The 12,873-nt window shown below is 42.2% G+C and overlaps 1 protein-coding gene across 1 annotated transcript in view; it reads right to left on the reverse strand.

Moving 5' to 3' along the window:
• Positions 1–11,185, reverse strand: part of LOC112262641 (protein patched homolog 1-like) — a 152,568-nt gene extending 141,383 nt beyond the window's left edge. Inside the window, 2 exon segments of the mRNA XM_042331416.1 lie at positions 9,191–9,383; positions 10,520–11,185. Coding sequence (XP_042187350.1) covers positions 9,191–9,383; positions 10,520–10,687 — 361 coding nt within the window. The 5' untranslated portion in view covers positions 10,688–11,185.
• Between the last annotated feature and the right edge of the window lie 1,688 nt (positions 11,186–12,873).

Here is a 12,873-nt window from a genome sequence, read left to right on the forward strand (position 1 = left end):
AATGCACAAGGTCCTCTACTCCGACAATTAATCCACAAATAAAAGGGTAAACCGAGTTTGTTTCTAGTAATCTCTCCTCCTTCAGGCTTCTTCTTCTTCTTTGGACCTTATATGGCGATTGGCAACCAACTTCAAGGTGCGAGGGTAAAAAACTTCAAGGTGCGAGGGTAAAAAACTTCAAGGTGCGAGGGTAAAAAACTTCAAGGTGCGAGGGTAAAAAAAATAAACGCGCCCTGTTAAGTACTCTTTTTTTTAATTATATTTTTTATATATATTGACTTTCAACTGGACTGGAGTGTGGACCTATGGAGTGGAGTGTGGAGCTATATCCAATTGTGGATATATGCTCCTAAACACCAATGAGGAGATGGGAGATGCGGGACTTGCAGCACCTCTATTTTAGTTATATTTTATTTTATTCTATTTCATTTTAGCGCCTGGCTACGCAGACGCTCATTGACACGCGCAAGCAGTTTGGATGCAATGATTGAATAACATTTATGAGTACATTTATTTTGCAACGCTCACGCATGTTATGCTAGCAGTGTGGTTAGCACATTAGAGGTTAGAATTAGGGTTAGGCTTAGAATTAGGGTTAGGGTTAGTGGTTAGGGTTATGAGTTAGGTTCATTGTTTTGGGATACGGGTCAAGGATAGTGTTAAGGGTTAGGTTTAAAATAGGATTTTGAATGGAAATAAATTTTAGCTCCCCACGCGGATAGAAGATCACAACATGTGTGTGCGTGTGTGTGTCTGTGCGCGCGTGCACACATGCAGTGTAATGCGTGTGTTGCCATGCAATTAGGCTACAATCATGTGTGTTTGTGCCCGCACTTGTGCATGTTTGATTGCTTGTGTCTGCAAAATGAGAGAGGCGGGAGTGAGCGAGAGAAGTCTTTGAGAGTAGGAGAGGAAGAGGACAGGATTGCACAGAGAGGTTAACAGAAATAGCCTGCCATGCCAGTCCCATACAACTAGCTCCTAACTCACTCAAAAGCAAAACAGAGGGGACTGTGTGTGTGTGTGTGTGTGTGTGTGTGTGTGTGTGTGTGTGTGTGTGTGTGTGTGTGTGTGTGTGTGTGTGTGTGTGTGTGTGTGTGTGTGTGTGTGTGTGTGTGTGTGTGTGTGTGTGTGTGTTCCTATATATATCAAAAGGAGGATTATTCAATCAGGAACACCATCACAACAATCCTGTGAGAAGAAGCCATGAGTCTCTCTTCTCTTTCTATTTCCCTTCTTCTATCTTCTCCCTCTTCCCCCTCCTCTCTATCTCTCTCCTCCTCTGTCTCTTCACTCTCTCAACCTCCTCCTATTCCCTCTCTCTCTCTCTCTCTCTCTCCCTTCTCCTCCCCTGTCCACATGAACGTGACAAGGCCCTTCCAAGGTCACTTTTCCCCTACCTACACGTACATATTACCACAATTACCTCAAATAATCTGTACCCTCGCACACTGACTCAGTACCGGTACTCCCTGAATAAAGCCTGGTTATTGATATTGTGTCACTTTTTTAAACTTTTGTTTATTTAGTAAACATTTTCTTAATTCTTATTTTCTTAAGATTACATTAATGGTTAAGGGCTTGTAAGTAAGCATTCGGCGCATGTGATTTGATAGTCACCCAGCATTACAGTACCCTGCCTAAACAAGCAGCACAACAACAAGCTAACCAACTGAACTGCATCACACTCCTATGGGAGGAAACACCACTGCTTCTCTACATGACATTATTTGTTGACGAATTAGTCGTCATAAGAGCAACGGTGCATCAACAGCACGCATTTCTCTGTACGTCCACTCATGTTGCTGCACAGCCAAGGCAGGGCACATTTTCCAAAGATCACACACACACACACCAAATAGGACAACCTGCTGTGAAAAGCCAAGCTGATCCATAAGACTCCCCAGCAATAGATGGGAGAGAGAGAATATGCTGATAAACATTGATAGATGAGAAATATAACTGTGATTAAATCTGACTGCCCTCTGCTGGAGGGATGGGAGTCAAATGAGACACATGCACTGCATGAACACACACACACACGTGCACAGACACACACGGACACAGTGAGAAATACACACAGACCTTCACAACACTCCTTTTCATTCTCAAACTCTCAGCAGAGACTCTATCTCTCTCTCTCCATGATCATGCTGTTTAATCAGCTTCTTGATATGCCACACCTGTCAGGTGGAAGGGTATCTTGGCAAAGGAGAAATGCTCACTAACAGGGATTTAAGCAAATTTGTGCACAACATTTGAGAGAAATAAGCTTTTTGTTGGATGTAAAATGTCTGGGATTTTCTATGTCAGCTCATGAAACATGGGACCAACACTTGACATGTTTATATTATTGTTAGTGTGTGTTTCTATATCCAGTTGAAGTCTTAGGTTGGAGTCATTAAAACTCGTTTTTCAACCACTCCACACATTTCTTGACAGAAAACTATAGTTTTGGCAAGTCGGTTAGGACATCTACTTTGTGCACGACAAGTAATTTCCCAACAATTGTTTACAGACAGATTATTTCACTTACAATTCACTATATCACAATTCCAGTGGGTCAGAAATTTACATACACGAAGTTGACTGTGCCTTTAAACAGCTTGGAAAATTCCAGAAAATGATGTCACGGCTTTAGAAGCTTCTGATAGGCTAATAGACATTTGAGTCAATTAGAAGTGTACCTGTGGATGTATTTCAAGGCCTACCTACATACTCAGTGCCTCTTTGCTTGATCAAAAGAAATCCGCCAAGACCTCAGAAAATACATTGTAGACCTCCACAAATCTGGTTCATACTTAGAAGCAATTTCCAAACACCTGAAGGTACGACGTTCCAGAACAACAACAAAGGACCGTGTGAAGATGCTGGAGGAAACCGGTACAAAACTATCTATATCCACAGTAAAATGAGTCCTATATCGACATAACCTGAAAGGTTAAGAAATAAGCCACTGCTCCAAAACCGCCAAAAAAAAGCCAGACTAAGGTTTGCAACTGCACATGGGGACAAAGATCGTACTTTTTGGAGAAATGTCTTCTGGTCTGATGAAACAAAAATAGAACTGGCCATAATGACCATCGTTATGTTTGGAGGAAAAGGGGGGAGGCTTGTTAGCGAAAGAACACCCTCACAACCGTGAAGCACGGGGGTGGCAGCATCATGTTGCGGGGATGCTTTTCTGCAGGAGGGACTGGTGCACTTCACAAAATACATGGCATCATGAGGTAGGACAATTATGTGGATATATTGAAGCAACAACTCAAGACATCACTCAGGAAGTTAAAGCTTGGTCACAAATGGGTCTTCCAAATGGACAATGACCCCAAACATACTTACAAAGTTGTGGCAAAATGGCTTAAGAACAAAGTCAAGGTATTGGAGTGGCCATCACAAAGCCCTGACCTCAATCCTATAGAACATTTGTGGGCAGAATTGAAAAAGTGTGGGCGAGCAAGGAGGCCTACAAACCTGACTCAGTTACACCAGCTCTGTCAGGAGGAATGGGCAAAAAATTCACCCAACTTATTATGGGAAGCTTGTGGAAGGCTACCCAAAATGTTTGACCCAATTTAAACAATTTAAAGGCAATGCTACCAAATACTAATTGAGAGTATGTAGACTTCGGACCCCTGGGAATTTGATGAAAGAAATAAAAGCTGAAATAAATCATTCTCTCTGAGCTGCGTTCAGGGCATCTATGTGTTTGAGAGTGTGAGCTGGAGAGTGAGCTGCGTTCAGGGCATCTATGTGTTTGAGAGTGTGAGCTGGAGAGTGAGCTGCGTTCAGGGCATCTATGTGTTTGAGAGTGTGAGCTGGAGAGTGAGCTGCGTTCAGGGCATCTATGTGTTTGAGAGTGTGAGCTGGAGGCAGACGTTACAGTCATGTTCGTCATTGCATACCTTAGAGAGCAGAGCCTATGTGAAAACTTTTTTTTATTTGTTTTTTTAGCCCATATATATTGTTGGCATTTCTTTGTGACTCAAATATCACATGAATACACATTAGACATGACAAAATGTATAGATTTTCAAGAAAACTAGGTTTAAAACTGCAACATTTTCTTTGCACCCCATGACAAAATGTGTAAAATTGCAGGAAATAAGCTTTAAAGCTGCTAAATTATCTCCGCCAACAAGAGGGGTGCACGCGCGCAGGACGTTCCCCAACCTGGAACCAAAAAGATTTATCCTATGGGCACAGCCCTATCGCCAGTTCCAGTTTCAGTCCCATAACACACCAACATCCTCAGCCCCAGACCCAACACACAATTCCTTTCCCAATTCAACAAAAAAACAGCCCTAACCCTACACCACAGCCCCAACCTCTCCCCTAAACTCCAGCCATTCTCAGAACGCATCTCCATCGAGGGAGGGGCCTACCCCCCAGGTCCATACCATAGCTCCTATAGGTTTAGCCCAATTCCTCTTCCAATGTCAAAGCCCAGCTCCATATACCCCAGCCCTTTCCTCTCTTCTCTTCTCAGAGAGAGCTGGTCAGGGGCACCCTACAGGAAGACCCATGTTTACGCCATACTGTTTTAATTAGACTCAGCCGGTGCTGGTATTTTCTTAACAATTTGGCCTGTGTTTGTGTTAATCCAGAATGGCCAGGGTGGCTCCACTTTCATACCATGAGAGGCCAGGGTGTTTTCTTCATTTTCTTTTCTACTTCTAAATTTCTCTTCTACTTCTAAATTTGTCATATCAGATTAAGAAAATCACTATGGGTTTGGTGATATTAAAATGCTGCTGATCCTTCTGAATGGCAGTGAGATAAAAGTATTATGGCAGCCATATTGGAAGAAGAGGAGTAGAGAAAAAGAGAACACACCACAACACTACAACTTCCTGTTCAGGCAGGTCACTTCATGTCCCTGGTCTCATCAATATAAACACAGCTTGAATTACCTCTATTACGTATAAGGTCAGCTCCCTCAATATTAATTTGATCTATAAACACATTTATCAGTGCATTTTCTGCCAAGTCAAGAGATCAACCTGTTTGCCACAAAGTGCACCAAAGAGGGAAAGAAGAGCACCAAATATTTGTGTTGCTTATGCCTGTTTGATAACACATCCACATCATTCTACTATTTATATTTTTAACGCTTTGATTCAACTGTCCATCCCTCAATATGACTGAAACACAACTGCCTGTGTCTAAGTGAGGGTGTAGTCTAAGTGTTTATGGATACTGGGGAAGTTATTTTGTGAAGAAAGTAAACCCTAACCAAGGCTGATGAATGTGATTCTCTTTGAATAAGAAGAGCTGCAGTACTAAACTACTGACCTAGCAGGATGAACCATAAACATAGCAGGTGATGAAATACAGCATGAGATCACCCATGCAACTCCGCTCAATTCCAATGAGAGATATGCTATGGTGTGTGTGTGTGTCCTAATGGCCAGAGCTCCCAGGAGGGGTCATGGAGAGGTCACATGAAGAGGAACGGGTCCAAATGAAACATAAACAGACGCCCTCTCTCCTCCGCCCCTCTTCTTATACCTTCCTTTCTCTTTCTATCTCTTCTCCTCTCCTGTCTCCTCCTCTGCTCTTCTCTCATACCATTTCCTCCCTTGCTCTCTACCTCTTCACGTTGACGTTGGGCAACAGTTCCCCCTGTGCTGAGCAGAGCCTAGAGCAGCCCTCCACTGTCCAGGCAGTACTAATGTATCCCTCAGCTGCACAGTCTAATCTAAACAAACACATATCTCCCAACTAGCATCTGGAAACCCTCAGTCCCTGACCTGGGAAAAGTGTGTGTGTGTGTGCGCATATGCGTGTGTGTTCTCATGCAATAGTGTGTGCACATGCAAACCTCAGCCATCAGTCATCACAATAAACTTGGCTAAACTACTTACAGTAGATGACCCTGGGTTCTAACACCTTGACATAACAAAACAATAACACAATGTAGGGAAATAGCAACGGTTGAAAAGCCTGTGCTGTAGTGGACGTGTAGATGTGTAGTTGACCATCTGCCAGCAAGACTCAGCTGACAGGCTTGTGTGTGAAGAACCATGGAGCTGTGCAACATTAGGATAGGTCCAGGAAAGAAGAAACCACTTTATGTAGCTGTGCTTTATTAACACTCCCTTACTGTAACTAAATCAGCTAAATTCACAGTAAACTAGGCTTGGGCTGTACACCATGTACCAGGGTATTTGGAAATAGCCACAGGATGGTTTTTCAATACCGTCAATACCATTGAAACTATTTATTTTAGGATTTTCAAAAAATATACAGTACCAGTCAAAAGTTTGGACACACCTATTCATTCAAGGGTTTTTCTTTATTTGGACTATTTTCTACATTGAATAACAGTGAAGATATCAAAACTATGAAATAACACAATCATGTAGTAACAAAAAAGTGATAAACAAAATCAAAATATATTTTATATTTGAGATTCTTCAAGGTAGCCAACCATTGCCTTGATGACAGCTTTGCACTCTTGGCATTCTCTCAACCAGCTTCACCTGGAATGCTTTTCCAACAGTCTTAAAGGAGTTCCCACATATGCTGAGCACTTGTTGGCTGCTGTTCCTTCACTCTGCGGTCCAACACATCCCAAACCATCTCAACTGGGTTGAGGTCGGGTGATTGTGCAGGCCAGGTCATCTGATGCAGCACTCCATCACTCTCCTTCTTGGTCAAATAGCCCTTACACAGCCTGGAGGTGTGTTGGGTCATTGTCCTGTTGAAAAACAAATTATAGTCCCACTAAGCGCAAACCAGATGGGATGGCTTGTCACTGCAGAGTGCTGTGGTAGCCATGCTGGTTAAGTGTGCCTTGAATTGTAAATAACCGACATTGTCACGAGCAAAGCACCCCCACACCATCACACCTCCTCCTCCATGCTTCACAGTGGGAACCACATGCAGACCAAAGGACAGATTTCCACCGATCTAATGTCTATTGCTTGTGTTTCTTGGCCCAAGAAACACAGTGTCCTTTAGTAGTGGTTTCTTTCAGCAATTCGACCATGGAGGCCTGATTCACGCAGTATCCTCTGAACAGTTGATGTTGAGATGTGTCTGTTACTTGAACTCTGTGAAGCATTTATATGGGCTGCAATTTCTGAGGCTGGTAACTCTAATGAATGTATCCTCTGCAGCAGAGGTAACTCTGGGTCTTCCTTTCCTCATGAGAGCAAGTTTCATCATAGCACTTTATGGTTTTTGCGACTGCACTTGAAGAAACTTTCAAAGTTCTTTAAATTGTACTTATTGACTGACCTTCAAGTATTAAAGTAATGATTACCTTTGCTTATTTGAACTGTTCTTGCCATAATATGGACTTGGTCTTTTGTATACCACCCCTACCTTGTCACAACACAGCTGATTGGCTCAAACGCATAAAGAATGAAAGAAATTCCACAAATTAACTTTTAACAAGACACACCTGTTAATTCAAATGCATTCCAGGTGACTACCTCATGAAGCTGGTTGAGTGAATGTTATGAGTGTGCAAAGCTGTCATCAAGGCAAAGGGTGGCTACTTTGAAGAATCTCAATAGAAAATATATTTTGATTTGTTTAACACTTTTTTGGTTACAACATGATACCATATGTGTTATTACATAGTTTTGATGTCTTTACTATTATTCTACAATGTAGAAAATAGTCAAAATAAAGGTAAAAAGCCTTGAATGATTAGGTATTTCCAAGCTATTGACTGGTACTGTATAACTTTATGAGCTGGATTGCCTGTCTTTGCGATTCGTTTATGTTATTTTATGATCGTTGGCAAATTTAGCTAGCAGCCTCCACAGAAATTCGCTGTTACTTGTGCAAATTGTGTTAGCATTCCCAAAGGGCTTTTTAGATTTGTTGTGCGGCCCCCTTGTGTACTAAGTCAGTAACACCGTAAATCCAGGGATGAGAGAAGGAAGGTATCTGGATTCCTCCCAACCCTACAGTCAACTATAAGTGTAACCATTGCATAGTTAGCAAAGGAAAGGGATTTGGACATTGAAATTAAAGGGATTCATTATAAAATATGTTTTTGATCAAATCCACATGCTTTGAAATAATATAGCATATTATTACACAGTAATAAATCATTACTATTTAAAATAACTGTATCTAGTAGGCTATAATATACTTATAGTCTTGACACACAACTTAAGGTTTAGTCTATAGCTTATGTCTGAATGGCACCAGAAAAGGGTAACTTTGAGAGTTTGATTGACCCTCACTAGCTGAACTGGCTTGCATCAGCCTATATGAGGGAGAAATCTGTAAAAAATATATATATATCTGCTGGGATGATTGTTCACGTGTCACTATAGTAGCCTAATGAGCATAGGCTGAGCCTAAAGATACTTCAGAAATATATTATGTAAACAACCATGGCCTAATGGCAATAACGTTTCAATCATAAATCCAAATTATGATCTCTTTCAAACTGCTCACATTTCAAAGGTGAGTGAATTGATGACCCATACATGACTCAAATATAGGCTACCACGGTCCTAAACTACTGGAATGCAGATCAAAGGGAAAAAAAACACTGCCCCTCCCCCTTTCCCCAAAATCACCACCCATACTCAAAGTCCCCTTTCAAACAAAAATACACTTATTCTACATAACGGATTTCGTAAACACATAGCATAACCCTGAGTTTCAGATGGTCTACTTTTGTACACATGCGTTTCTGTCCGCACTCCGCTTTCAGCCAGAGACAAATCTTTCTTGGAAAGTTGAGAGCTGTCCAAAACGGGACCACACACAGTCTCCGAGCTGTGCGCGGATCACATTCAACTGCTGGGGGCAGGCAGACACACACACACACACACACACACACACACACACACACTCACAAAATGGCGGCTTTGACCAAATTTCCTCTCTCCAAAACATCTCATGGATTTTATAACCATTTTCCTTTTAACTTAAAGAAAATAGTTGAAATACTGTGTGCATTTTCTTTGCGCATCTACACTCAACAACAACGTATCCAAAGCAACAAAAAACATAACATGAAACGAAATACAAATATTTAGAAGTTTAGACTTGGCCCCTTGCCAAACTGCTATACAATAAACAACCTCCGCTTGTTTGGAAGACCCCCCATCCCTCACCACCCCACCCAATCCTTCCCAGACTTGAGCTTATTCTCAACAGGAATGACAAATGACTCAACATGAAAAGGGACCAAAATTATAAAACATTTTCTTACCTTCTACCCAGAGTTTCTCCACGTCGGTTTCCAGATTAGCTGCCCGTAAGCCAACAGCGAAAGCTCCGAATACCAATAGGCCCACAACCAAAAACTTTCCACAGTTCTTTTGTATGTAACAGCCCAATTTAAACAAGAGTCTCTGAAACTTCGCTCTCAGCCACAGCGGTGCTTTTCTTCCAGTCGCTTTCCCCTGCGACAAGAGAAATCCCGCATATTACTCCCTAAACAAGTGCTGGGAGCATCACATATTTATAATTGTTGATCAATTGAATGTAGTGTTATGTGGAGAGGACTTCACGGTTATCATATAATAAAATACATGTTAATAAATGTGTTATTACATTTGTATGGTAAGTGCAATTAGCATGCCAGTTGTTCTAGATCCATACTTCATTGGGGCCTACACGTGCAGTGTGTTCAGTATGGTAGATCAATGTTTACTGTTCTGAATAAGAACCTCGGAGTAGGCCTGTTATTCTGGCCAAAAAAGGCAGTGGTTGGACCTCCTACGTTGAGGAAGGAAAGAGATAGTTCACGAGCCAGCGACGTAAGCACCGGTTTTGGACGACAGGACTATAGTCCGTTACTTTGTTGTTTTTACCACACACACACCGGTAAGAGTGGAAAGCGCAGCATGGCTTGCAGTCAGTCAGTGACAAATTGTAACACAGCGCAAGCCGTGTTGCAATACATTGTATCGAATGATGCTATTAATCCCCCCAAAAAGGTTCACGTGAGTTTTTACGCTGCCGCAAAATCACACACCGCACAATTCCATTCCCGTAGAGCTGCGTGTGTGATCTGAGTGGAGTAGCCATCACCGAGGGAGTTAGGCTACGACAATATTTGTGAACGGAAGAGGGTAGCCACATGGATTTTTGCATTAGAGAAGAGAACAGAGAACGACTCCCCAGTAAATATAACATCGTGCAGACGTCTGGGCAGTTAGAATTGTGTTCGATCAGTGCGAAAACACATCGGTCTAAACTGTTATGTACATTTTAATTGTGCAAAAGTAGTGAATAGCCCTCACTGTGTAGCCTAGTTGCGCGACCGTTATTTAAACATTGTAGCCGATTGTAGCCTATATACTATGTGTAGCCTATATTCCAAACATGGATCAGAAATAGTCTAAACGCGAGAAAAGTGGACTATAATTGAATAGCAAATCACAACATAGATTACACGGCATAGCGGTACACCCCAACCCCTCTCCCCTGCCCGTCTTCTAATCCCGTTACCTAGCGACTTGACAATGTTGGGCAGTGTAATTATAGTAGAACTATAACCATGTAATTTCACTCAAACATGTCAAATAATAAGCACCTCGGATATTTGCTGCAAGGCGAAAGCTGCATCGCAGTAACTTGGCCGCTGCAAATACTCCAAATCAGGCGCTGTTGAGAGATAGTTCCCCCTGTTCCTCCGCGTTATCCTCGGCCGATCGGGGTCCCTGTTTTCCTGCTCAGAGGAGGCATTAGCTGCCGAGGCCATGTTGCGGAGACTTCGCGCTGGTTCTGCTTTTCCACGTTATAATATTTCCCCGAAAGCGTGTGGTAATGTCCCAAGGCAACACAGTTTCACTCTCGGTGATCTCACACCCGTAAAGTACTTCATACTGCTGTTGGAGACGGCGAGTCAAAGTCTGCGCCTTCCATCCCAACATTTCGTGATCCAGAGGTCTCCACCGCTTTGCACATTCAGCGTTTCTCTTTAAAAAAAGTTATTTCTCTTAAACGGCAAAGTGGAAAAAGCCATTCCCATCTACAAAACGGCGGCTTGGAACGTTCGATGGTCGTAGCATTCTGTGTGTTCTTATGTGGTCTTCCCTTGGGCCGCGACACCGCGAACTCTGAGATTCAACAGAGGAGAAAAAAGACCTCTCTCCATTTGGAAACAGAGGAGGAGGGGTAAAAGCGAAAATAATCGAAATCCCGCCTTTAGGGCTGTCAGATGGCCGGATTTTCTCACATCTGATTGGTTCCATAAGGGCAAAAATTACTCAGCAAACACGACTATTATTAGCTGCTTAGCAACAGCTCAGTAAAGTAGAGCGACCACCCAAGCCGACAACCCTCGTGTGTGCGTCTCAAACTTCAGGGGAGCATTTCAGAAAGCCAACCCTCTTGTGCGTTTGCGCGCAACCAAGACTGGAGTTTGTGGTTTTTCACAAGGAACTGCATTTCTTGAAGCAGCATTTTTTGAAGGAAACACACTTCGTCTTTTCGATGGAGGGGTCTCGAGGAATGTCAGAACTGTAGTTTTTAATTTAGATTTTTTTTTACCAACAGGGCCTAGTGATAGCTTGGCCTCAAATTACAGTGTTTCTGGAGGAGGTCCCAAATAGTATTCTGTCACAATGTTCTAATGACAGTAAAGTGGATAACAGGCATCATAAAAGGGTAAAAATTACAACCCTTCATCTAATACAAATTAAGAAACATCAAATACCTAAATACTATTTTGCATTTATTCCGGATCCCCATTAGCTCTTGCCAAGATAGCAGCTAATCTTCCTGGGGTCCAATCACAATTACATACAATAAAACAAAACATAACACAACACAACACATTAGTACACACTGCTCTACCATAATATATCTACAATACAAAATCAATAACACAGCAAAATAACAATATTAAAATATATTTTTGTAAAGAGAGTGTGTGTTAGTGTGTATTTGCGAATGCTGCCTGTGTGCCTGTGTGTCTTCACAGTCCGCGCTGTTCCATAAAGTGTAGTTTTCCCTGGTTTATTTTTTTTTATCAGATTTTACTGCTTGATTGAGTTACATTAAATAGGGCTCTATGTACACAGAACAAACATATACATGCAACATGTAAAGTCTTGGTCCCATGTTTCATAAGCGGAAATAAAAGATCCCAGAAATGTTCTATACGCACAAAAATCTTATTTCTCTAAAATGTTGTGCACACTCTTGTTTACATCCCTGATAGTGAGTTTTTCTCGATCCCAAGATAATCCATCCACCTGACAGGTGTGGCATTTCAATAATCTGATTAAACAGCATGATCATTACACAGGTGCACCTTGTGCTCGGGACACTAAAAGGTCACTCCAAAATGTGCAGTTTTGACATACAACACAATGCCACAAGTTTTGAGGGAGCGTGCAATTGGAATGCCGACTGCATGAATGTCCACCAGAGCTGTTTCCAGATAATTTAATGTTAATTTATCTATGATAAGCCGCCTCCAATGTAATTTTAAAGAATATGGCCTCACTAATGCAGACCACGTATTCGGTGTCATGCCGGCGAGCGGTTTGCTGATGTCAACGTTGTGAACAGTGTGCCCCATGGTGGCGGTGGGGTTATGGTGTGGGCAGGCATAAGCTACGGACAACGAACACAATTGCATTTTATCGATGGCAATTTGATATCACAGAGATACCATGATGAGATCCTGAGGCCCATTGTCGTGCCATTAATCTACCTCCATCACCTCATGATTTAGCATGATAATGCATGGCCCCATGTTGCAAGGATCTGTACTCAATTCCTGGAAGCTGAAAATGTCCCAGTTCTTCCATGGCCTGCATACTCACCAGACATGTCACCCATTGAGCAAGTTTGGGATGCTCTGGATTGACGAGTAGGACGGCGTGTTTCAGTTCCTGCCAATCACTTTGCACAGCCATTGAAGAGGACTGGGACAAT

Source organism: Oncorhynchus tshawytscha, linkage group LG12, assembly GCF_018296145.1.
Source record: "Oncorhynchus tshawytscha isolate Ot180627B linkage group LG12, Otsh_v2.0, whole genome shotgun sequence".
Lineage (NCBI taxonomy): Eukaryota > Metazoa > Chordata > Actinopteri > Salmoniformes > Salmonidae > Oncorhynchus > Oncorhynchus tshawytscha.